Below are 26,880 nucleotides of genomic sequence, written 5' to 3' on the forward strand. Positions count from 1 at the left end.
CTGGGGGGGTCTCTTTTCCATGCTGTTAGCTATAGAGGAGCCTATGGATCATTCAAATGAAAGGTGTGGAAAAAAAATCATTACATGGATTATTTTTTGTCATTTTGACACCTGATATAGGAGAGGTTAGCTTCCCACCATATTTTCTGTATTTTTACCAAGTTCTGACAAAAAGTTTAATCCCCAATGTGTGAGATAAGCTTTGCAGCTGAGGAAAAGAGAAGGGCTGACTCAGGCAAAAATGTGCCTGAACTACTTTATACAGGAATTGCACACCATGGCTAACTTGGGGGGAAAAAACCTCAGAGAATTCACAAAGGTTGGAGAGTTGCTTCTGAAGATAATGTAATTCTTCATGAGCTGGGATGTATGTGTCATGCTAAAATAAACAGTACAGGAAAATTTGAAATTTCAAAGTTTTTTTTTCTGTTGATTATATCTTTAAGAAAATTCCCCTTCAGGAAGTAGTACTACAGTCAGTGAAGCTTCTTATTTAAAACTGCAAACGTAATGCATGTTAGCAGCATTTTCCTTTGCCTTCTCTTGCCCCCCCTCCACAGTTTGCTGTTGCTTTTTCAGGGGATTGGTGAGTGCGTAATTGCTAGGAAGTCCCATTCATTCTCTTATCTTTGAGTGGTTTCCCAATGACTGGGGCCACCCTGACTCTAGTGACTTGCAGTTTCAGTAAATTCAGGTAGAAACGATCCTTGGTTCGAGTGCTCTGTTTCTGGCACTACCCTTTAAGGCACCTACTGCCAAGTCCATTCTGCGGCCACGTCGAAGGCTGAAGAACACGAGCTATTGCGACAAAGAATCAGACCCGGGGTAGCATTGAGTTTTGGCTTTTTTGGTGCAGATACCCAGACCCCTTAGCAGGTGGTGTCAGCGGGGGTAGGATTTAAGGTGAAGGGCTGGGCAGAGGTGGGAAGGAGCCACGGTAGAGCCTGCGTGGGCAGGCAGGGCCCCGTGTCTCCATCCCCGTGGACGAAGGGCTCGGGGCTGCCTCTGTCCATGGTGCTTAACGGGCCCCGGCCTCGCTCGCTTCGTCCCTGGGAAACCTGCCACAACGGGATCCCTGCATCCCAAAAGGGCAGGAAGGCAGGCCTTAAAGTTCTCATGCTCAGTCCTGTATTTGCCAAAGAAAAATGGCCTGACATTAGAAACGTTCACATCTTTTTCATTAGTGATTTAAAGATTCTTCCCCTGGAAGTGAGCACTGGGCATTTACTAAGGTTCAGCTGATCGCTGCTGGCTGCAAGGATTTAGAGGTGTAAGCCCAGCTTCTACTTGAGGACTTGAACCCCGTACCCAGAGTTCAAGGTAGAAGATGTGCCCCTTAACTTGTTTATAGAGAAAGAGACCCAGAAATCGCATCCCTCAGGGCTTGCACGGCTTCAGAGGGGGTGAGGCATGGGGCTGAAGAACCCTCACCTGAAACCTCAGGACGATCAGGTCCCTTGCATTTTGAAGACTGCTGTCGCTGTTGGCTTTCTGTTGTCAGTCTCACCGAGCAGCAGGTTGCCCCAGCTCCCCTTCTGCAGGGCCGCCCGGCCTTCCTGTACCAAGGGAAAGAGCTGCCGCGTGGTGCAAGTGAAGCTCAGCATCCACACAAATTAGCTAAGGCGTTTTTGGATCATTTTTGCAGCACTTTATTGTATCTCGGAGAATCAGAATGTGACATAACTCTCACAAATGTCATCATTTTAAGGCAGCAGAAAGGTAAATGACACTAAGCAAAGAGAATATGGTTAAAATAGGCTTCTGTCATCCTCTCATGCACCCAGCTGGAGATGTGACTTCCCTTTATTCTACAGAAAGCAGTTATACTTTGTGAAGATTCTGTCTCTGAACAGCTGGAGTAATGTCACCTTCTAGAGAAAGTAGTAAAAGTTCTCTGTGAAGCTTGTGAATTTTGTGTAGACTAGGTGGGTAGCTATGAACACGCCTTGACTAGAGATACAAATCCATCCTCAACTTGCCCCAAGGCTGTGATGGAGAGCAAGCCCTGCTCTAGCACCAGAGCTGCAGGTGTTCCAAAGAATCGGCATCTGGATCTCCCCACCAGGACACAGCCACAGAACATCACAACTTTATTTTCACTTTTAAAGCATAAAATACATCTAAAAATTAACTGCGTTGTATTCAGTTAAATTCTTCCAAATCACGGTGATTCCTAAACCCAGGCACAGAAATATGTAGGAAGATAATAAATGTAAAAGTCTAATGGCTTCAGAATCTAGCTAAAATTGTTACAAATCTTCAGTAGTACAGGATATGAAGGAACTGTATTTTCAGATGCCTTCATTTGAGCTCTATCAAGTTAGGCAGCTAAGCCAGTCTATAATACGTAATTACTTGAAATTCTAATGAACGTAGGAGCCTAGGGAGCTGACACTGCATTTCACAATCTCAGAGCACTGGTCAATGTTCTTCTTTATCCGATAGAACGTTTCCACATATTCAGAACGGCCCAGAAGTTCAACAAAATCTTCATCATGAGTTATCACCAGAAGCTGAAAGTTACGCTGTTGTGAGCGGCTTTTTATTATCCTACAAAGAGATATTATTTAGTGTACGTTTATTTAAATCACATTCTACACTTACAGAGCTTGCAAATACATAGTACAAAAATATTTAACTATTGAAAACAAATGGCATGAACTGTCAAGCAATCTAACGCAGATTAGCAACTCTTTCTACGCACATAAAAAAACTGCAAATTATTTAAGAAATATTTTTCCTCTTCCAGATTAAGGATAGGGAATCTAAAGCTACTGCTTTGCATGTATGTTTGCAGACGCCAACAAAGCTATGGCAGCTTAAAACATAATTCACTTCTGCTGACTACTATTAACATTTGAAAAATATCCATCTTTAAGCTCCACAAGAAGAGATCACTTACTCCACCAGGGCGTGTGCAAGAGACTCTATGTTTTCTCGATCAAGATTGGTAGTAGGCTCATCTAGTGCCAAGATGCCACAGTTGAGACAGAATGTTTCTGCTAGAGCAAGACGAATAATAAGAGAAGCAAGCACCTAAGGAAAAAAAAAAATGACAAATGCCATTACAAACCATGACTGAAGTTTACATGACAATGTGCTGATAGTTCACAAACTTACAATGGCTAATTTATTACTGAAAAACTACTCTAAAACTTCCAGTTTGAATTGAAAGATCCACTCTACAAAGTACTGTTGGAAAAATATCACAGAAAAGTGAAATACTCAAAATTCAGAAGATATTGGAAGTAAGGATTCCAATCCGAGGTCACGATGCTACAACACCATCATCTGCATTTCCCCTACACTCGGTTCAAGCCCCACCCTACTGCAGCAGGGAGGGTGGAAATTTGCACCCATATCACCAAGTTTGAATTACTGACCTCCTGGCTACTTACTGAAACTGAAGAGAGCAGGATTTACCACCTTACATGTTTGTTTTGTATTATCACGCTTAATCATATTATTATTAGATCTCTTGAACTAGTGAAAATTACAGAACACTCAATGGAAACTGTGCAGCCAAAAATACTTTCCAATTATCACGACTGCTGGCATCACACTTCACGATCAAAGAATTCTCAGAATATAAGCTAAGAAACTGTGAACAAGTTTCACTCTCATTTACATAGGACTCTAACGTAACATCCTAGACTACTTTAGGAAAGGACATGTTTTTTGCCTATACGGCTGTTTTAGAAGATCTGGATTTCCCCCCAAATTAGTATGGAATTTTCAAAACAAAGTACACATCTACACTCAGGTGGGAATTAATTTTACCGCATTTTTCACATTCAAGCAACACAATACAGTATTCATCGACTCATGAAATAGCCTTTCATGATTCTACTGTTGTATGCACTTAAAAATACTGTGTATCATTTTGTTCCATTCCTTGATTTCGTTTTCTACTACTGTCTGTAGTACCTGGTCTGTGAAAAGCCCCGGCTGGCAACGAAACTGCTGGAATAAGCAACACAGTGGGTGTTGCTACTCTGGAGGTAGGAAGTAGGCAGTTTGTTACTTCAGATAATGGTAATTCTTCCTCAACATCAAAGAGATCTAAACCTGTTGCCATCACAGCCCTTTCAGCTACTGCATAAGAAAAGGAGCCAGAAAGCTCCAGCTCCCACTGCAGAAGAGGAAGGAGAACTTCCTCTCGGGCTAGGTTGTCACTGGCACCCTGCACAGAGAGCCCCAAGTGTCAGGGAGAGCCCCCCGGGTTTTCTATTCGCAGTGCAACAGGCACAGAGGATGGGCAGAAAGGGTTCCAGCGGGGAGGAGGTAAGAGCAGCCCTGGATGTGTTTTTGTCCCTTTCTACTATCTCTGCATTTGGGAAGATTGCTTGTTCTGGTGGAAATGGTTCATCTATGGAAGCAGCAGAGTTTCCTGCTATAATATTGCAGGTAGCTTTGGTTGCCCAAGCTGCATAACCAACATGCCAAGTGTCAAATGGCTACACGTATTACGGGTTTTTTTCTTCTATCTCAGCTCTTTAAAAAAAAGTACAGATGGTGATTTTGGAGTCTGGTTCTTTCCTCTGGCTTAGGAGTATTTGAGATGCTCTGTCATAACACAACAGACAGGTGGAAACAGTAACTCTCACGGCAGGTGTGACACGTGGCCCCCTGGCCAGTGTGCATTACTGAAGTACTGAGACACTGAATGTGCAGACTGCAGAGCCGACAGCTGACACAGATGGGACAGAATGAAATGCAAAGCCTGAGAGTATGGCACGGTATGTTATGTGGTGACATGCACTGAAAGGTTACATTCATCAGTAGCGGAGAGTAGCACAACTTGGAGAAAAAGACGTCTTCTCACACTTTGAGACAGACACGGTTGTGAAAAGACGACCAAGGGCCAGCCCTCAGGAAGGAAAAATTATGGGAGCAAGTCAACGGCCCTAAAGCTATGGGAACCTTAGTGGTAACCAGCAAGAGAAAGACTGGCAGGATTCGAACTTGAGGAGAGAAGGAAGTTGAATCCTTCACTCCTGCAGGGACTCAGACCAGTCCCCAGCTGAAACAGTGGACTCTGGCACCCCAAAACAGAGTTCAGATGTTCAGAAGCATGCTGTCAGTGAAATCCAGATACAGTGGAAGAAGTTGTACAGAACTGCAGTTAGAGCTGGAGCCACCTGTTCTTCAGGGTCCCCACAGAACACGTCACTCTCCTGCATTCACCCGAGTCAGTGTTCAGAATCCTCCTTACTGCGTACTAAAAAATGTTATTACCTTTTGGCCAGCACTACATCTTCCTCGCATATCCAGTGCTGTATCTCCCTTTATCATTACTACTCTGTAATTGTAACTTCTTCTTTTATCGGAGGCCGAGATATTCTCATCTGCATCAGAACGAATTTCTACATATTCAATATCTGAAAATGAGGAGACAGTTTTTGTATTATCAAAAACCTTTAAAAATATCATAGGATTAAGCAGATCTGAGAGGTATAATATGCAGCATCCATCAAAGTTTTTCTTCAGAACTCTCACTAATAGATACGTCTTTGAAATCAATTTTTCCAAAACTGAAGGAATGAGCTCAAGCAGTTCCCCTGTCTCAAGGAAACCGTAACTTTGGAAAATACAGAAAAGGGAAAACTACCTCTATTTATCCCATAAATATATAATGTGTAACAAAGGAGATTATAGTGGTGACCAACAGATGTAGCCTTAAGAATGAAGCTAACTATTTTCAGGTCCTGGATTTTCAGTATTTTGAACAAACACTTTTCAGAATGCAGTGCTCAATAACAAATGGATACATGTGGGCAAAGCTACAAAAAATTACACACCTTGTCCTCTGTAGGTGCTTCGCCAAAGGTCACGAATTATTTTGTTGATTTCTTCCATCTTCATGCTGTGAAATGTCATTATTGCTCTAAAGAACAACAAAAAGTACAAATTGTTATAGGTGCAGCCATGGCCTGCTATGGACTACAGGAGCTTTAAGGCAGGCAGCAGCTCCGTTTCCATTCCCTAAATACTTTTGCTAACAATGTAGTAAGTACTAGTTCATTTTGAATGCATAACTATCTAAAGATTAAACACACTCTATTGTATAAATAGTTGTACTCTCACAAGCAGCTCAGTCTCAAGAAGTAGGAGAGCAATCCAGACAAAAAGATTTGCAGTCAGTCATTCAGTGGAGAGCAAGTTTACCTGACTTTTAAATTAAGAGATTTATAATTTCTGTGTGAGGTATATTTTTAGACTGACACCAAGAAGACGAATCAGATGTTAAGTCTTCCAAAACAACAGCAGTGTTACTCATTGGCACAGTCCCCCAACAGTGAAAAGAACTGGATCTTGGTAGGAAAGGAGAGTCTGTGAAGTGTCCTTAGAGCAGAGAATTCTTATCAAGGTTATAATTTAAAATTACCCAAAGAGACATTATGACTACAGTTACCTTTCTCTTCAGCAGCAAAAATGACATAGGATGTCATTAATAATTTTCAATTTATTTTCCCCAGTTAATCTAGCAACATGACATCAGTTCATTAACAGACAATTCCTTATGAAAGTATTCAAGGACAGGATGCTACATTTCTAACTTGGCTTTTAAAAGATAAAGCACTCTGTAATGAAAAAATGCTTGCTCGATTTATGCCATTGTCTTCTTTCAAAAAATATGGTGGAAATAAAATATACTTCTGAAAAGGACTTTTACATATACTTTTCCTATCTCCCCTCTTACAGGAATTATTTCCATATATTCTGGGAAATACTGAAACATCAATTTTAATACAATTTGTTAAGTCTGAAGAAAGAAGGGAGTGTTTTCAACTATTTATTTAATTAAACCCAAGAATTCATTCCTCATCAATATTTATCATAAACCTCTAAATATTAAGTCAATAAAGATCAACCGATAGCACAGAACACCCAAAATGTTGGTTTTCACAGCTACAGATAGAGCTTTCAATCTCTGGCCATTAGAGTTAACGTTTCGTCTCACCGATTTTTCAGACGATTACCAATAAGTGATGCTTATCTATTCTTCTTGAAATTACAAGACTGATTTCCTGTTTTGCCTTAAATAGAAACAATAGATGATTTGATACCATACAAAAAGATTCTGAATTCTAAAAGGGAAATTCTTGGAGTGCATTTCCATTTAAGCTGAAAGAGAACAATTACATGTGCTCTGAACAATTGAGATCTTCACAAAATAAATTTTGGATTAGCTTACATTCCGATATTATGTTTAATTTTATTTTATCATTAAAACTGTTTAAAACAATTTCACCTAGACTGTCTTTTCAACTTGGAAATTTCTCATCTATTTAGTTTCTCTTCCTGACCATTATGCTGTACCCTCAACCACGTTATTGCTCTTCCGTGCTCCTTCTTCAACCACTACTAGACCCTTTTTAATACAGGAGACCAAATTTCCACACTATATCCAAGACATGGGTGTACTGGGAATTCATACAGTTGCCAAAATGTTTCTCTCTCTCTTTCTCTTTTTTGTTCCTAATATTCAATTTATCTTCCTGGCACTGAGCACCAGTTTCATATTTCCTGAAACTTCTCCACCGTCCATCAAGTTGTAATGACTCACCACAGTTCCAGCACTATAACTGAACATAAAGGTTTTTTTTTAGGAAGGCATGTGTTTTACTTTGTATTCGTTTACAAATTTTGAGATGCTATTTTTGACCAGTCAGTCCAAGACTAGAAAAACAAGCTTCCAAAGGTAGCAGAAACAATCACAAAGTTTACTACACTTCCCACCAAATGCAAGACATATTTCCTTGGTTCTTGCCTTCTCTAATATAAGCACAAAGACATCCACACTGGAAAAGGGGAAAAACACACCTCTATATTGTAATATTCTTTAATGAAAATACAATTGTTTACCTGAGAAGATGATCATGGGGAACAAGAAATCTACCTGGCATATCTTATTGATGTTAAGATAGGAACAAATGATGCTAAAATATACTGCTGTAGAAATGAAAGCAGTATGAGAGACTATACAAGAAAGACCTGGGTTAATAATGAAGGACATAAGCAGAGATTTCACCTTTCCTAAACTCACACTGTGGAGTTCATGTATTTTGAGATAACACGAGACAGACTTTTAAGGAACACATTCTCCCAGTTATGCACTGCATATCCTGTAACACTCTCCTCTACTTCCCTCAAAAACAAAACCCACCAAAACTACAGGAAAAAAGGAAAACCATCAGCAATTTTGGCAGACACACTTAAAAAATCTTCCTAAAAATGCCTTCAAGTGGAAAAAAAGAGTACAGAGGAATAGGTACGGAGGAACAGCCTGTGGCTCCACTGGCTCTTCCCACAGGTTTTCACATAAAACATTCTCCAACTACCCCAGGCAACACAGCAAGAGATTACTTCAGACCAAGAATTCAGCACAGAAGTGTGATGCGTTGGGTTCACTCACTATTACCTCTCACAGCTTAAATTGTTGCATTGCCAATATGATTCCTAACATATACAATCATAACTGAAAAAAGGTCCTACAGAGAATTTAGAATAAAATTATAATGATCACTGGACTTACCTATGATTATATTGAATTCCAATTATTACCATCAATGCATTTACTGTATTTACATTATATACATTAACTTAAAAATTTCCTACATCCTACCAATCACGTGCAGTTTGTAGTATATTTTCATTAGTTTACTTAAAAAGTTGTATCTTGTTACCTTAATATTTAAATAGCAGATTTTATCTCAAAGAATTACATCAGTTTACTATTTCTAAGTTACCTCTGGAAGTCTGGAATTGAAAGCTGCTTTTGCATCAACATTATCAGTAGTAATAAAAACAGTTAAGAATTATACTTATATGACAATACTCACTTATCAAGAGCCTTGTAATAAAGGTCCAGATCTTTGTTCACTAGCTCTGTTGTTCTCATTACAATCATCATATCCCTGTACTTTTCCTCTGCATCTTTGAATTGTGACTCTCGAAGTTCCTTTTTAAACCGAACAATCTCCTCCTCAAATCCACGTTGTCGGCCAAGTGCAACATGGTGGTTTCTTTTCAAAGATTCTATTTTCTCCTCTAAATGTTTCTGTTCACTGTGAAACCATAATTCATATACAAGTCTTTTTTCTCTAGCGTTTCACAATTTTTTAATCAGCATTCTAATTTTGAGTTTATGTTAGACTGTAGCTCATTATATTCTATCTATAAAGCAGCTCATTATATTGTATCTATAAAGCACGTAACAGTTAAAATTGTAGTACTAATGTCACTGAAATGAAAACATTATTGAGATAAAAATATTTTTAAATCCGTTAAGAACATATTCAAATCACTGAGTGGCAGAAGCAAGTTATCAGGTTCAAATACCAAAGTGCTATATGTAGAAACATATAAAATAATTAATTTCATAGGTGGAATTAAATTAGAATACTGAGCAAAACAAGATGAATTCATTAGGTAACCTCTAGAAAGCTAAATGATTAGTTCACACATAAGAACCAGCATAGGACTAATTGATTTCAAAAGTGTTTATTATCTAAGCAATTAATATTAAACTTCTGAAATACAAAATTTGCTGCTGAGACCTAAGTGAGCAGACTGAAAATGAAAACTAAGTATTCTTATCCAGAGACATAATTTATTTTTTAAATGTGGATTCAGCAGTGGAATTAATTTAAAATAATGGATTAGATTAGAACAGATGTGAACATGTGCATATATATGTATTTCTAGCTAGAAGCACTATATAATTTCAGTAAGTCATTTATGTCGTTGTCATGGGGACATTATGCAAACATAAGTTTGAAGGAGGAAGTGGCCTCCATGAATGGGGAAAAAAAAAAAAAAAAATCAGACCAGAAAACATGCTAACAGTGAATATTACATTCAGATATTCAGTGAATTCCTGTTCAAAACATGCCATTCTGCTTTGAAGATGCTTACTTTTTCATTTGTGGGACTTTCATTTCTCCCATCTCCTTCACAAGTTGTTTTATATTGTCTTCAACTTCTTTCAGCTCTTCATTCCGTTTCCTCAAAGTAAGATTATCCTCTAGCCACCTTTCCTGTATCTACCTCCACAGAAAGCAAGAAGTTGTATAATGTTTCAGCATATTGATTCTCAATTGCGCAGTAGGAGCTCTGCACAACTCCAAAACATGCTACAAGCGTAAGATAATTGACAACAATGAAAATTATCACAGCCAGAACTTATCTTGTGCTAGAAACAGGGTATAATGGAAAACAGCAGTATTATTTCATATTGGAATCTGAAATAATTCTTACAGTATTCATTGTCACAAGCAAAAACAAGAGTGATCCTGTGTGTAAATATTAATCAATGTTTCAAACAGGGGAAGTAATTTAGGATGAGATTTAACAAAGTCCCCCATCTCAGTTCTGCAAGTTAGACGGTAAGTGGTGGGGTAAAATGGGGAAAGACATCTTTCCTATGAAGAAAGTAAACAGTATTTGAAATATATATACACAAGAATTAAAAGGACACACCAAAATCTGGAGTAACTAACAACTTTTGGTATCTGCAATTAGAAACACCTTACAGCTGTCAGAAGGCAGGTATTCTCCACACAAAGATACTTTCGAAAATGCTGGCTTTTATCCCAACAGACTTACCCTTTTTGGAAATATCACAAAATGACAAAGATTGAAGTTTTCTAAAATGTGTCTACTTTTGCACACACAAATCTCAAGACTTTTTTCAGCCTAACGCATGTATAGCAGCTGTTCTGACTAATCTTAACAACTGATTAAGTAAATCTGGAGATGACAAACTTTGCACCACTACAGACATAGGTAGCTTTAAACCAAAACTAGAAATTAATTCAACTGTGCAAAATATACTTTACTGTAAAACAATGCATCTACCTTTTGAGTGTCAATATCTTGCCGAATCATTTCCATCTCTTTACTTATCTTTTCCTTCTGCTTCTCACAGGCAGCTAACCGAGAACTTACTTCATCAAGTTCAGACTCCTTTTGCTAAAGAAACAAAACGGTATACGATTTAAACACAAAAGTGCTTTCATTGTCAACTTTTTATTGCCTGTTTTTTAAGTTACCTTTTTATAGTCATCTTTTCCTTGTTGAATATAGTTTTCAATTTCTTTCACGTACTTGTTTATATCTTTAACTTTCTCTTTTATGCCATTTATCTGCAGGGAAAAGATTTCAAATGAAACGCAGTCTAACATCCAAGAACTGATATGGTCTGTATCAAAAATTAGATACTACTAGATAACACTGCTGTCTAAGTACAATTCCTTATCATAACTTCCTTTAATTTACTAATAAAGCCTTCAGATTTTGAAACCCAGACGCTCCTTATTACGATAACGTTTTCCAAAGCAAATGGTAAATCACTCATTTGCGCTTCCACAAGAGGGTCACTTCACCTGAGAAAAACAGGTTTGTCTCTTGGCAAGGGCAGGTTAGTCACCCTTGCTATTTCTCTTAGATCTATTAGGAAGGGCTTTGAATACCATTGGTCACTAAATATGGCCCTAGAAGCCTTTTAACATGACTGCCAAAGGTTAATTACAACTGAGTTCCTCTCCTGACTTGGTTACGTTCCTCTTCTTCCCTAGAAGTTCCACCAATCTAAAGCATTCGCTAAAGTCTCTGCTGTTTGCTAAAAGCAAACTCTTTACCCTGGCTTCCATCCATGCCTGAAAACCAACATATATTCCTACCTCCCAGCTAGGTCAAAAGCAAACAAACCTTCTCTTGTGTTTCTTTATTACTTGCAGTCCTTGTATTAATTAGATCCTCCTTCTCCTGCTGCAGTTTTTCTAAAGTTGCATCCAAAGGAAATACCTGTTCTTTTGACTCCTAAAAAGTAGTTGGAGAAAGTCCTTTTTATGTTCTCATTCTGTTAATGATCAGTATTTTTTCAAGCGGTAAAAAACCTCATGTAGTTACTTCTTCCTTTTTGTGTGTGTGTGTATGTAACAAAAAAAAAGTGTGAAAATATGTATTAATAAAGTTCTCAAAATTCCTGAAGATATGCAGTAGTAGCACAGGACAAACATTTAAAAATACATCTTCTTTGTGAAGATTACAGACAATGTTAAATATAACGAGATTATTATTATTTTTTTTTCCCAGGACAGACCTAAGGGTTAAATAATTAAGTGTATTTCCTACCTTGATCTCTCTGCATAAGGACTGAACTTCAGTGGTTAATTCCACTGTCTGTTCCTCCAGTTGTCGACGACGCTGCATGCTGCTGGAAATCTGAAGTTTCTCTGCTTTAAGATCATTAACTGTACTCTTCAGCTGCTGAATCTGATTTTGCTGGTCTTGCTTGAGTTTTTGCTTTAACTCAATTTTACCAGTAACTGTAGATGAAAACAGAGTGAAATAGTCCATCTGTTATTAAAAACATTTCTTGTCTTCCTTATGAAAATTTAACTCTATATTAAGCTACTATGACCCCAAAAAAACAAACCAACAAACTATTAGAATAAGGTTATTTCAGAATGTAAAATAAGTAAACTAAGATTTAAAGGCAGGAAGTCTGGATCATTATTTTCAAGATAAAAATTAAATACCAATTTTGTATGACCTACCTGTATCCCACAAGTGTTTTTTCTCTTGTTTTTCATGGCTTACTTGTAGAACAGTTCTACTCAAATCAACCCCTAGCAGCTTAGCCTCCTGCTGAGCAATTTTTCGTTCCACATCCCTAATATCAGTCTGAAAGTATGAGGAAAAGTACTATTACTACTGTATTAGTGTTTAACAATATATTTTTTTATCTCTGGCATACAAGAACAAGCCTGGGGCTTGAGCCACACATGGCCTGAGACCTTCAAATTTTTCTCCTCTGCTGGAGCAATGTCTCATCATTAGCAGTAAGGTTATGTCAGCCCATGGGCTACTAGAAACTGGAATTCCTAATTGTGAAAGGAAATCGGTCAATATGGATGGATGGCTTTTGACATCCCCAGCCCACCTCAGAACAGTTACATGTGCTGCCTGTTGGAGCCTCAGAGCCTTGCTGCTAGCAAGTGAGTATCATTTCATATATTAAAAGAAATTACTGAAGCATACCTGGTACCTTTCCATTAGTGTTATATCCTGTAAACATGCCTTGGCACCATCCTCCTCAGACAAATCCATCTGCAAGAGTGATTCCTGTTCCTCTATCTCTCCCTTCAGGCCTGTTAAATCCCTGTTTGCATTCTGTACCTTGTTCCTCAAGTCTGGTATCTCCCTATCTTGCAGTTCAACTACAGTTCGCCTTAAATGAAATACAGATCCGTGAGACTTGTCATAAACAGCAGCATACATTCAAGACATTCAAGATCAGAAAATCCACAATCTGATTTAATAGTGAAGACTAAATTTAGCCAAAATAGTATCTCATTCACCTTGTCCACGTTTGACTAAGCTTATGTTATATACCCAGATCAGGTAATACATCCCTCATGAGGTGAGATGAAACAAACAAGCAAACAAAATCTCTTCTGGTTTTTAATTTAATTACAGCAAATGATCATGAGAGTGTCTAAATCCCATGTACAAGAGTGCCCTCTTGTGAGGGAAAAGTCTACCCTCTAACATACATTCTCCAAATTCAGAACAATGGTCTGCAAATTTCTTAAGACTACAGCATCTTCACCTACTGGCAGGAAACCTGCATACTCTTACTTTAAATGCGGTTCATACACTAAGGAAAAAGAAAACAGGATTCAGACAAAAATTCTTTAGGGCTAGTGTTATTTGTTTGTGTTTTGGAGGGAGGCAACAACAAAACAGCCTGTCTAGTATTCTCATAGCTTTAAAAATCCAGACTAATTCAGCCTGAAATTCAGACAATATTGTAGGCACTTTTTCTGAATTTGTTAATATTACCCACACTTCAAATTATATTGCAAGTTCAAAAAAAAAAAACAACAACCCAACATAAAAAGATTCTTCAAATAACTAAAGGAATAAATTCGGTCCAACCTAATATGGGTTATCAGTATCAGAGACAGATGCATTCCTGAAGGATGGAACTGCACATCACTGAACCTCAACGGAACATAAATGGCACTGGGGATCCACTATAACATCTAGAGATGCCTTTCTAGAACATCATAGTTCATACAAAACTGCCAGCAACAAAAAGTATTGCAAGATATAAATCAAAATATTATTAAAGGGTGTTTAACACAGGTTCAGCTCCCATTCTGACTATACAAACTTCCATTTCAATATTTTTAAGAAACACATTTCAGGTGACATGGTATGAAAAACATTTCACTAACAACAAAAACAGCCTGTCCACTTTAAATTACAATGCTAAGTAACAAGGAAGGGAACTGTGCCGGTATAGCGTAAATAATCAGTAGAAAAGTAGAGTACATAACCACTTCTGCCTCACTCTTATGAGAAGCCCCAAAGGACAAGAAATAAAAAAAAATATAAAATAGTTAAAGTCCAAATGAGCAAAAAACAAATGCTAGCAAAATATTTATCTCAACAATGAGATTTTTAAATGAGTTAACTAGTCCTAAAAAAAAAGCCTCCTTGATATCTGCATAATTTTTAATAATCAAAACCCAAGCATTTGGAAGAAAATAGCTTGCAACGATATAGTTTGTTAAGTACCTTACCTAAGTGGTTTAAGACTCATCATTTCATCACGTTTTTTCTCTTTTCTTTTAAGGTCAGACTCTGTTGACTTCAGTTTGTCTGGAGCAAGACGCAGCTTAGACTGCAGATCACTAATTACATCTTGCAGTTCAGCCTCCGTTTGAAAAACTCTTTGACAAACTGGACAACACGACTGGTTCTCCTCTGTCAGCTGTGTAACAAACTGTGAATAAACTGCAGTGGCTCCAGCAAGCACAGCTGGTTTAAAAAGAAACAGAAGACTTTATGTTGAACAAACCACGCTTAATCAGATCTAAACTAGTTATGTATTTCCCATAAATGAAGACAAAATTGTAACCCACCAAACCACAAAGGTAAGGAACTGAAATGGCCCTACGAGACCTGGTCTGAATTCAGTGCTGCCCCTGCTTTCAGCAGGTTGCCCTACATCACCTCCTCAAGTCCTCGCCAAGCTGAATTATTCCATGAGGCTGCATTATTAAACCATGCTCCTCCCTCTGTAATTAACCGTGGAAGTTAGTATTTCCTTCAGAAATTACTTTCAGTCAGCAGCAGGCCCTATAGGCCAAACCCACACCGAACGGCTGGCTCCGTATTTGTCCTCACATCTTGCAGATCCAAGCACTCAAGCATTTCCGCAGCTTTGAGAAAGTCATGACCTACACACACAGTAAGCCGAAGTAGGTACTTCATTTACACACATGAGAGAATTAACCGAAATAATTAAAACTACTAGTCCTGCTGAAGTGAAAAACAGAAATAGCGGTATACAAGAAAAATTTGTTAATAAATAGTAACATTCAGTAATGATCTCCCTTAAGCCACTTTCTGTGCCTACTGTTTGTCCTGCACAAGCAGCAGACTGTCTCCGTATCTGTGGCTTACGTTTAAAACAAGCTTGAGGGAAAAAAGTACAGCTATATATGAATTTACCTCGCTGTTTTGAACTTTTTTCAATTTCATCTTGAAGTTTGTTCAGGTCACTGTCAAAATCTTGGCTTCCACAAACATCAAAAAGTTTCGCTTCATGAAGGGACAATTGCGCTTCTTTTTTTCTTAGCTCATCACTGACGTAAGTTTTATGATATTCTACTGACGCCAGTCGTTTGCTGAAACATCAATGCATAAACTCTTTTATTACAAAACCCCAAATATTTCAAACTGTTTAAGCAAAACCAAAAACATGGGAAGTTAATCTGAAACTGATATTACAGAGCTGTTCACCAGTTCTTCTTTAATGATTTTTCAGCAAAACTATAGTGTCAGCTTTTTAGTATTGTAAGTCCAGCATCAAGTGTTTAATTTTCATTCCCTTGTTTCCTAGACACTTACTGATGAGAAACTCATTTCTAACGACAAAGCCATACAAAACTTTATAGAATAACACAATACCAACTTTTTTCCCCTACAGCAATTATTACTTGTGAGACATTATTGAACCTCTTAAACAAATAATGTTAGCACCCTCCTACTCATGCTCCATATTTTTGAATTATGCAATATGCTTATACTTAAAATCTTGGCACTGTTTTGTGGAAGTCTAGTGTGTATCACTGCAGTGTGCTCGTGTTACCTATTCTTTCTAACAAATTGGTTTATATAGCCAAATGAAATCAGGAACAAGTAATCACACATGAACTCATGGAATAGTCACTTACCACTCTGTGACTTATAAGGAAGTCAGAGGACCAGCAATTTCCACCCCCCAAGCACATTCATTCAGCTAGGATTAGTATAAACACTTAGGGATGTTCCAGAACAGTATTCTGTCATCTGCTTTTAGTGCTGCCTTTGACATACCACAAACGTTGTGATTTTATTACCTAACACAAATTATATCAGCTATACATTACATAAATTCTGCAGGATATTTTGATTTTGCAGGTACCTAAATAAAGAAAAATTAATCAAAATAACAAGTATGTTAAGCATATTAAACTTCCCAACACTTAAATTCATAATTACATAAATACTTATGGAGACATAATCAAATAAACTAGTACCTACTTAAGGTCAGCAAGATTATCCCTTGTCTGATTGATCTTTCTATTTTTACCATGAAGCCAGTCTTCAAGTTGTTTTTTATTTGGAAAGTATCCCAACAGTGATGTCAGCTCATCAGAATGTCTTGATTTTACTTTTCTAACCTGCTCTTCTTTTTCGGCCTGGGGAAATAAAGCATTTTAGATTAATTTTTTCACATTTTCAAGTTTATGTCATTCAAAGTGTTTCTGCAGTTAATGGTTTCTATGAAGTCAGACAGACACTTTACATATAATGGGTGATAAACACCTGAAAAATACAGAAATCTTGAAAGGACTGTAGTAATTTCATGTCCCTCTTTTATGAAATGATGCTAGAAAAATTACTTTGTCTTTCTTCAGCATCTCCATTTGGGTAATTGTTGTGGTATGTAGATTCAACTGTTCCATCTCTTGATCCAACTTCCTAAGAGCTTTGTCCAGGTTTATTTTCTCATTTTGCAGAGTTCTTACTTCCAGTTCGAGTGTTTCTACATTGCTGTTCCTCTCAGCCTTCTCCAGCTCATGTTCCTGAACAAAAAGTAAAAGCTCAGAATACTTCAATAATTACACTAATCAATAAAGTTCTAACTAAAGGAAACAGAAGAAAGCTCTTAAGCTTCCTGGCAGCAGTATCGTTAGCTGTTACAGGGGTGACACAAGATTTGTAAAGAATGCGTGAAAAAGGACAAAGGCTGTGATGTTGGCATGGGGAAAGTAAAGCAGATACTGGATGCACTGTTCCGAAACGTAGTACTGCCCCAAGTTGCTCATGCTTTCATCATAAGCCATAACCACGTGATTTTGCTTCATGAAACTCACTCATATTTAGTTTGATTCTCTGTATTTTAGCATCTATTGTACATTAAATTTGTATTTACCCTAGCGAGAAGGCTAGAAGAAACACTGTCAAGCACTGAATTCATACACCACTAACAAACAGAAAATATTTGGCTATAAAGGCATAATGAGCTGTTCAACTGTGACGTAGAATGCTTGTAACTTTGTAATATTTCATCAGATAAAACACTTATAACCAACTAGCCGATCTCATAGACAAGTTATCTGGAAAAACATAGGTAGTGTAGGTCATATTTTTCTGGCCCAGTACTTTAAGACTGACTAAAATCTTATGATACCACCAGCTGTGGCTATTACCCTATTTATAACTCACCAAGCAGAAGCAGTACAATCTATGCATGCAGTGCACAAAAACAAAGAGTGAATAGTCTCTGCCCCAAAGGGCACACCTGAACAAAGCACAGACAGGGTATTAACAGGGCAAAAATACAGCAGGAGTAAACATCACAGGGTTTTTTGTTTGGTTGTTTTTTTATGACAAACCCAAAAGTTTTTACTTCAAATTTCTATAAATTTTTCAATTACATTAACTTACTGTCTTGCCAATCTCCTGATCCAACTCCAGAATTCTGTCTGAAAACCCCTCCAACTGCTGCAATTCATATTTTACATTCTTCAGCTCAACTTGTTTCTTATTTTGAATGTCTGATTTCAGGTCAATGGTTCTTTCTAATCCAGTTTTCTTGTCTCTTATTTCATCTATCTGTTTTTGTTTCATTGCTTCCTTTCGTGCAAATTCTCTCTGAAAGAAGTCAGCAATAACATACTCATTTTTTTAATAGGAAAACAACAATATTTAAAAATACTTCTTCACACTAGCTTGCAAATATTCACCACTGTAATACAAGACATTGAAATACTTAAGATAACTAGTACTTGTCAATATTTTCTGCTGAAATGTTTTAATAGGAAAACACAGATGCATCATACCAGTAGTACTCAATGAAAGCAACTCCAGTTTGAAGATGACTTCAACAAAAAGTTGCTCATTTTTAAACCAGCTGCCCACTGTAATTCTTCCTCAGGCTTTTTAGCTTGCCAGGGATCCACCTGCATGAGAGTGCTGCTCAGAAAAATCTATCTGAAGAACTGCCTGTTCAATAGCTTCAGCAATTCAGGTCACTTCATGATCTCTCTTAGTTCCAAAACTAATTTCCATGGAAAAATTCAGGCAACGCATAATAAAGAATTCTAGAAGAAAAAGAAATGGCTTCAATTCCCCCCCCCAACATTCTTCTTCCGACTCCCAGCACTATGAAGACACATACAAACGAATAACACACTAATAACCAATACTAGCTACATTACTAAAGCAAAAAAGTTCTTACCATCAAATGATTTGCAGCTTCTGTATCTCTATCCTGTCTCTCCTTCAACAACCTGTGAAAACTGGTAATGTGCCTTTCACTAAAAGGTGCTCGCTCAAAGCCATCTAATTCCAGCTGTGCTGCCAAAGACTGAATTAACGAATCCCTTGTTGTGATGTGTTCTTGGTGACGATCTGCTTGCAGTTGAAGACGACCTTCACAGAAAGAAAATGTGACATAAACACTCAAAACCCGAGGCATTTAGGATTCAAAGTCAGTTGCAATTATTTTCTTAAAGTCTTTGAAACTGAAGTATTTTCAAACAACACAAAACGTTCCAGAGTAAAAACAAGCTGTAGCTCAAGAGATTGCTATTTCAGGTAACTAAATTTTTATAAAATTAAATAAATCATGAATTTAAAAGAAAGCCTCTTGAAACACTAAAAGTATTATTCTGATAAATACAAACAAAGCCCAAACATATTTTATATAACCATACATCCTGTGTCTCAACTACTACAGCTTTACTGGAATTCCCATAGTCTTAAAGCTTTCTGACTAGTCCTCAGCCCCCACCTGAGGCTCTGGGCATGCCAAGCATTCAGCTTTCACCTTTTTCTTGGTTAAAACATACTTACACAATCACACCTGGTTAGCAGGGATTTTCATCACCTAAAGAAAGGACACGCTCAGACAGTGAAAACAACTGTGTTGTCAACTGCTGGGCTGACACTGATCTATGCCGTCATAAATTATCTATTTAGAAATTTTTATAAAGAATGGTCCATTTAAGAACAAAGGTACTACATGTTGTAATTATAGCTCAGAACAATAAGAGCACGTTAGAAACTCCAGGAGAAGAATGCCAAGATCTGTTTACCTGTGAGAGTCTCATACAATACTGTGCAGCTGACCTCAAACTCACACCTCTTTTAGGGGTTTTGTCCAGTTAAAATCCCTTCAATTCTTATCAGTAGTTCCATTTCAGATATTAATTACATTTAAAAATAAATACAAGGTGACAGATGAAGTCTAAAATACCTCGTTCAATAAGTAGTTCTGATTTCTCACTGTTAAATCTCTGGCATTCTTTAGTGGTTCTATCTAATTCACGCTTACAGTCTGATAATCTCTTCTCCTTCTCCTTCACTGTTCTCTGGTGGTTCTGGTACCTATCCCGTAGCTGTTCATCTGTTCCTTGAAAAACCTATACACCAATTATAATGCAGAATAAAGTTAGCTTTCAGACTAAATTTATCAACCAGTTAATGATGTTTTTTAAAAATGTACTTTTTACCATAACAGAATTCAAAAGTAAGACATAAACACCTCCCACACAGAATTTCCATATGAAGACATATATTAAGAAAAATGAAATATGCTACAAGCAAAACTGGAAAAAGAAAATCTGTTTTTCTTAGGCTGATAAAACAAATTAATCAAAATTCTTACCACTAAGGAATTTCTTTCCATTTTTCAAAATGGTTTTAAATGCCTTCTCACAATCACAACACAAGAGTGACAATTATTTCTTAAGAGAAAAAAATAAAAAAGTCTCCAGGGAGATGAATAATACTAACATCAGCAGCCATCCCATACTGGTTGAAACCAGCGCTGGCTATCAACATACAGTGAGAAGTAGATATTTTCAAGTTGCACACTGCAGGGCACTGTTACCAGTAATTATCACTTCTATGAAAACTTTTGTCAGTATTTGCTTTCCAGGCAAACTAGTCTATGGTGGAGGGAAAAGTTATAAAAAACAACCTAACCCAAATTACACAGAAACTAATACCGCTTTATTAAGCCATATTTGCAATATCTGATAATATCAACTGAGCTACAAGTTGGTGAAGAACATTTTCATAGCCCCTCTGATGCATAAAATATATACTTAGTTCACTGGGTAGCAAAAGACAGACCGATTCTTCATCAGAAAGGACGGCAGCATGAAATTTAAGTCAACCTTTTCCATCTTCTGTTGCAGATCTTGATTATCTTTCTCCATCTGCCTCCTCCTGCTCTCCAGGGCTTTTACATCATTGTCTAGCCTCATTACTTTTATGAGATTCTGTTCAACTGCTGCCAGAGAACTCTGCAAAGAAAAGAATGCTCTAAGTAAAATACCTCACCAGCTTACGAATCCCATACTCAATTGTTCTATATGATATAGTTAGTCTAAGTGTAAAACCTTCAGCTTGATAAAATATTTTTTTAAAAATGGGGGTGTTCAAGCTTTGGTTTAGTTTTTGTTTAGTTACAGTTTATAATAGTTCTAATTACCAGCTAAATTTGAGAAAAAGAGATTAAGAAATGAAGCCACAAAACCCCAATGCTGCTATAAGAATTTCACAATCTATGTTCTTAAACCTCCAATGACTGTTTACAGATTAGACCAGCATCTGCCGGGTTTGTTGAGGTATGCTTGATCCTGCTTCAGAGCAAAAGATTACATAACACAACATAAAAGTGTCAGATTTTAATCAAGAAATTCATCTGGCTTTCACATTTTTCTGTGTTCTTTAATACTTGCGTATTGTTTTGTATTAAGTCTTAATGTAATCATCATGCAAATTACCTTTAGAGGATCAAGTTGGCTCTCAATAGATTTTACGTTCTCCTTAGAAGCAGCCAGTTGAGCCTCTCTGTTGCTAAGATGATCCTGGATTTCCTGTGCTTTCTCTTTATTCTGTTTTAGGTATTTCAGTTCTGTCTGACACTCTTTTACTTTCAAGCTTTGTTTCAGTCGTACTTGACGGAGAGTTTCGAGTGCCTTAATATACCTTTAAAAAAACCCCAAGATTTCAGATCCTACTGGCAATATAGCAATACTGATATCTGAAACAATGCCTTAGACATTTTAATTAACACCTACATTATTAAAGAATACATTTCTTAGCTTTTATTTAATTACAGTAAAGAAAAAAACCTTGTTGCTGAAAAGATCTCATCAAATTTTTGTTTCAGGGCCTTTCCTTCACTTAATGGCCAGTTGGATTCTTCTTGGTGGCAGAAAATGACATTGTTAATCACCGATTTGGAAACACCAAGGGCGCTGATCATCTCTCGATCAATCTCTGCACACTTGGAACTCAGACTGACCTTCTCCCCATTCCTATGGAGCACAAAGAAAAGCCCCACAGAATTTACTAGCAAATTCTTTTAAAAGTAAACTGCGTTTTTAACAGTATAATCTCACTGTAACATACCCATTCAAAAACTTAAGGAGTAACAATTTTTAAGCATATAATTACCACGTTCAACACATGCATTTAACACTCAATATTTGTAGTCAAGACTATTACACATTTTAAAACTATGCAGAACCACCAGAGGGAGCAAAAGTGATCTTGAGTGAGTTAAACAGTGGAGATTGGAATTAAACACAAGCCAACAATGATCTGAAACCGAAAAGGGTGCTAAAGGAAGTAAAGCCTACATACTCCACACAACGCTACTTTCAAACTGTATCATTATTAATACAATTTTCAAATAAATGTAAGTTAACAGATATAAGTAGTTCTTAAAGTAGTGGCTATTAAATGTAGGATTTTTGAATCAATTAATAAAGTGATGAAACTACATAGCTTTAACCTAAGAGCACTTGTAGCTACTTCAATGAATACATGGATGAAGCTTCCCCTCGTCTTATACACAAAAATATACAAAACCCAAACCTATCTTCAAAGTAAGAAAAAAAACCCTTGACAACTTACTTTGTTCTCGTAATGACAGCTTCAAGTGTTTTAAATTCTGTTTTCTTGCCTTTCTGGGTACAGACCATGGATCGCTGGACAGCTACGAGCTCTCCATTTACATCTCGGAACTGCAGTCGAATCTGAGCTCTAACATCTGTTTCATGGGCAACCTTTAGTACAAACAACAACAAAAAAACGAGTAAGAGAAATTCTTCTCAATGTCCAAATGAATACATGCCTTCCCAGCTGTGGGTGATGTTATAATTTCCCCCAGATCTCTCTTTTTCCTGAAACAAAACAGTCAGCTCACGTCTGACTAAAACCTGAATATCCCTGTTTTCATCACAACCCTGAGTGTAGTTAAGTATTTTACTTAGGAGTAAACAGACATTAAATCTAGTCACTATGACTCTTACCTTTGGATCGTGAACAAATGAGTTTCCTTTGGTGCCAGGAGGAAAATCTCCAGTGGATATATATTTAAGACATTCAATGATAGTCTAAGAAAACAGAAATAAGCATATAGTTATAACGGCAATTTAGAGTAGACAAGATGGAATACAGGCAAAAACACAGTAACAGCCCAAATATTTACAAACAAATTAAATATATGACGAGAGAGAAATAACGTTTTATCTTTGCAGTATCATGAGAATACGGTACTTTGCAAAATCAGTTTTAGTCTGGATCAAATTCCTACAAAAAATATCAACCAGTGCTCTGCAAAATCCAGATCTCTAATAATGCCAAACAACACAATATTTACAGTGAACAGCAAGATTTTTGCAATATTGTGAACACCTTTTTGTAGAGATGACTATTCATATTTTGAGGCCTTTCAAACCTATGTACAGTTCAAAACCAAACCTATAGTAAGCCTTACCGTTTTTCCTGCACCATTTGGTCCCACCAAAATAGTCAGTGGATTAAGGAAAGTGATAATTTGTTTGTCCTTATCTTCTACCCCAAAACTCCTGACTCCGAGGATACTCATTTTCTCAATCTTCGACATTTTTGCAGAACTTCTCTTCCAAAGTCAGAAGCATAAACGTTATAAATCCTCTAAAATAAAGCTTCGTGAAAAATCTAGAAGGCAAAAATCACAGTGTATCACAGAAAGCTGACAACTCATCTCTACAAACACCAAATACTAGAAATATCTTTAAAAGCACAGCTAAGGCTTTTCAGTTATGGCTCAAGGTCCAGAACATATGAAGGTGAAACTTTAGTTTTAAAGTTTAGCAAAATTAGTTTTAAGGTTAGCAAAAATTAGTTTTAAACTGACAAGCTAATCAACTCCAAGTTAAGAGAAGTGCCATATTATTTATCATTAAATCAATAACAATAGTCAAAAATTCCCCTTTATTCCACGTCACAAAACCCATGCACAAGCTTTCCAAATTCCCCAAACACAGCAGAGGCCCCAATATTTTTTTTTTTCCCCCTGTTAAAAACGCGCTGTCGTACTCCAACACCCAACACTGCCTGAGCTTCACTACCACCTCCCTTTCTCCCAGGGCTGTGTTTGAATTCGCATGGAACACCCGGCGTTGTCCTGATATGAGGGGGAAGGAAAAAAAAGCAGGAGACTTTGCTGCCCACAGCTGCAGGGGCAGGCAGGGCCCCGGGGTGGGGTGACAGATGGGGGCAACCCCTACCCTCAAATATTAACTTATGGTAGACACCTGTATTTCAAGGTGTGTTTAACAGGGCTGAAGGAGCGTTGCTCGGGGCTCTCCCCGGGGCAGGGCCGAGCGCAGCCGCCACAGAGCAGGCCCCAGCGGGGCTCGGCGCTGCCAGGCCACCGCTGCGGTTGGAGCTAAGCGTTGGGGGGGAGGCGGGAAAGGGCATTTCCTGGAGAAACCCCGCTGCGGGGGCAGAGGTGGGCAGAGGGAGTTTCCCGCCCCGGAGCCCCGCGCTGCAGCGGAGGCGGACATTTTCCAGGGAGAGGCGCTGGCTCCTCCGCCGCCGCCACAGCAGCAGCAGCAGCAGCGGAGGCGGCCCGGCCCTTCCTTCCCCCCTGCCCCTACCCGCCGCCGCCATCCCGCTCCCCCAGCCCGGTCACCTCCGCTCACCGCCGCTGGCCCGCGCGCCCCGGCAGCCCCCGCGCCCGCCCCGCCCCGGCAATGGCGGGCTCGCCCCGCCCCAGGATGGCGGCCGCACCCTCACCCCACCCCGCCGCCGGGGAAAGCGGCGTTTTCTCGGGTTCCGCGGCCGATCTTCTTCGCTTCTCCGTTTCTACTGCAGGCCGTGTGAGGAAAGGGAACAATGATGAGGAAACCCCGCTCCGGCACCTCCCCATGGCTCCTGTTTTCATCCCCCAGTCCCCCTTCTCACCCCCAGCCCCTCTCCTCATCCCCATGGCCCCTCTCCTCATGCCCCAGTCCCTCTCCTCATCCCCATTGCCTTTCTCTTCACCCCCTCTGGCCCCTTTCCTCTTCCCCATGGTCCCTCTCCTCATCTTCAGCACTTCTCCTCTTCCCCATGGTCCCTCTCCCCATCCCCCCGACCCTCTCCTCATCCCCAGGTCCCTGTCCTTATCCCCATGGCTACTTTTCTCATTTCCCAGTTCCTCTCCTCATCCCCATGGCCCCTCTCCCCAACCTCTCTGGCTTGCCCTGTCCTGGGGACCCCCCCCAGCACCCAGCGATTTTTGCCTCCCGCTGAGGAGCCGTTGGCACTTTTAATAAAAAACACAAACCAACTGTAAAATAATAATTTCAGAGGGTTTAAAAACAATGTTTCCAGCCTGCTGTCATGGCTCCCTGCTCCCACAGTGCTGGTACGGCAACTATGGCAGTGGAAAACTCCAGCTCTCCTGGAGCAGACAGGTCACTGTTGGAAGACAAATCTTCCAACCCGTCATCAAACGGAGCCGAGTGTCAGTGGATCACCCCACTGACAAACCTTTTTCTGACAGTCTGATTAAGTGATGAACAGACCCGGGGATAACTGAGTTGTGGAGAACATGAGGCTGCACCACTGAGCCTTGATTTTAAGGGAAATCTGCAGATTCCCGCAGCAATCCAGCTCAGTGCTTCTGTCTCAGAAACCACATTTCCAACGCTGGTTTTGGTGTCCGCTCATTCTGTCCGTTCTGAGCTGTTGAATCAGAGCCAGCATGGGATCAATGACTGGCATGCAAAAAGGTGGCAGAGCATCATCGGAGCTGCCATAGCTACCTAGCTGGCTGCAGCAATGCCCGTGCTGTTAGTAACTGTGCCCTCGAGTATTTCCAGCAATAGCATGAGTCCTTGGGGCTGTGGTGAGCGGCGGTTCACCGTGACGCTGTCGGTAGTGTAAGTGTGATGCATCCCTCTCTCACAGCGACAGATGAGAGTCAGGAAATGGTTTACAAGTCTGAGGTGGTGTATGATCTGGTAATTCACCTTCCTTAGTAGAAAATCTACAATACGAACTGCAGAAATTCCACATCAATCTCTTTGTGCTCAGTGCAAGAAGAGGATAAAGGGTAGTCAAATATCTGATTGTAGGATTGCTCCATTAAGTTTAATTTGAGGAGAACCCACCTTCAAATCCATATGAAAAATAGGGGAAAAACTAAGTGGTATAAGATATTCTTGAAGTTAATATCAGGACTCAAAAAAAGCGTTGGGCATACAGAGAAGTGCTGTTAGAGTAAATGAAATATTTGAAGACACCCCGCCATGTCCTGCCAAGAACAGCTTCTCTTGCACAGGGTAGCTGTTGCAAGGCACTAACCCTCGTACTTCAGCTTCCTATTTTAGAAATTTCATACAGGTCATTGTGATCATTCAAATACCGTTCCGATGCATGGAGTGTGAAACCCAGACAGATGGTCTCTCATTAAGTAGAAATGTTTTACTTAACAGCATATAGTATTCTTTTCCACATTTTACACCTGCCTATAAAAATTGTTGGAAATATAAATATAAGTTGTTTGTAAAGAAACAATATTATCTTAATTACCAAACCTAATTTTTACTTGCTCATAATTTTCTGAAAATCTGTCTTGTGGACTGACAGTTGTCATGCACAAAGGTGAATTTTGTTGGACTTACCAAAATGCGAAAATAAACTGCAGCAGCTTTTCACATTATATGCAAATAGCTTCCATTGCTCCACGGGCAGCTCAACAGCAGCTGACCAAAGCAACTTGATGCTACTACATGAGTGACTCCAGCAATATCTATAATTTGGAAAGAAACCCAAAGAAAAACTCAGTTTCCTAGTTAAATTAGAACAAAATTAGAAAGTATTCAGAAATGCCTCCTATATGTATCTGAAGGGAGATTGCTAAATAATGTAGTTGAAATTCCATGCAGTTTTTTGCCACTAACTCCACCTTTTTTATATACTATTTTAGTCACAGTGCTAAGTCTGATTTTTTATTTTATTATTTTTTTTTTT

General features: G+C 38.7%; 1 protein-coding gene across 3 annotated transcripts; it reads right to left on the reverse strand.

The window, feature by feature from the left end:
• Positions 1–1,633: 1,633 nt before the first annotated feature.
• On the reverse strand, positions 1,634–24,594 carry RAD50 (RAD50 double strand break repair protein). Of its 3 annotated transcripts, none has more exons than XM_042790333.1 (26): positions 24,554–24,594; positions 23,372–23,574; positions 22,905–22,988; positions 22,507–22,658; positions 21,720–21,905; positions 21,369–21,573; positions 20,757–20,885; positions 19,832–19,997; positions 18,812–19,005; positions 18,019–18,225; positions 16,971–17,153; positions 16,609–16,766; positions 15,535–15,710; positions 14,601–14,838; positions 13,051–13,240; positions 12,567–12,693; positions 12,142–12,335; positions 11,716–11,826; positions 11,058–11,150; positions 10,864–10,977; positions 9,922–10,049; positions 8,847–9,071; positions 5,802–5,887; positions 5,239–5,381; positions 2,903–3,036; positions 1,634–2,550 (listed from the first exon to the last, which is right to left on the reverse strand). In XM_042790333.1, the coding sequence occupies exons 2-26, from the start codon at positions 23,498–23,500 to the stop codon at positions 2,364–2,366; spliced, it is 3,939 nt and encodes a 1,312-aa protein (XP_042646267.1). In that variant the 5' UTR covers positions 23,501–23,574; positions 24,554–24,594; the 3' UTR covers positions 1,634–2,363. The 3 variants fall into 3 exon arrangements, with proteins under 3 accessions (XP_042646267.1, XP_042646268.1, XP_032862144.1); XM_042790334.1 differs by having other exon boundaries at positions 24,564–24,583; XM_033006253.2 differs by lacking the exon at positions 24,554–24,594 and adding an exon at positions 24,174–24,248.
• Positions 24,595–26,880: the final 2,286 nt, after the last annotated feature.

Source organism: Tyto alba, unplaced genomic scaffold, assembly GCF_018691265.1.
Source record: "Tyto alba isolate M040663 unplaced genomic scaffold, T.alba_DEE_v4.0 Super-Scaffold_17, whole genome shotgun sequence".
Lineage (NCBI taxonomy): Eukaryota > Metazoa > Chordata > Aves > Strigiformes > Tytonidae > Tyto > Tyto alba.

Bases quoted from the DNA above. Each gene is read 5' to 3' on its own strand.
- RAD50 (XM_042790333.1), bottom strand. From the start codon at position 23,500: ATGTCGAAGATTGAGAAAATGAGTATCCTCGGAGTCAGGAGTTTTGGG. The intron at 22,989-23,371 runs GTAAGGCTTACT...CTGTTTTCTTAG, and splicing joins CAAATGGTGCAGGAAAAACG to ACTATCATTGAATGTCTTAA. The intron at 14,839-15,534 runs GTAAATTCATAT...TTTTTAAACCAG, and splicing joins AAAAAGTTCAAAACAGCGAG to CTGTGCTTGCTGGAGCCACT.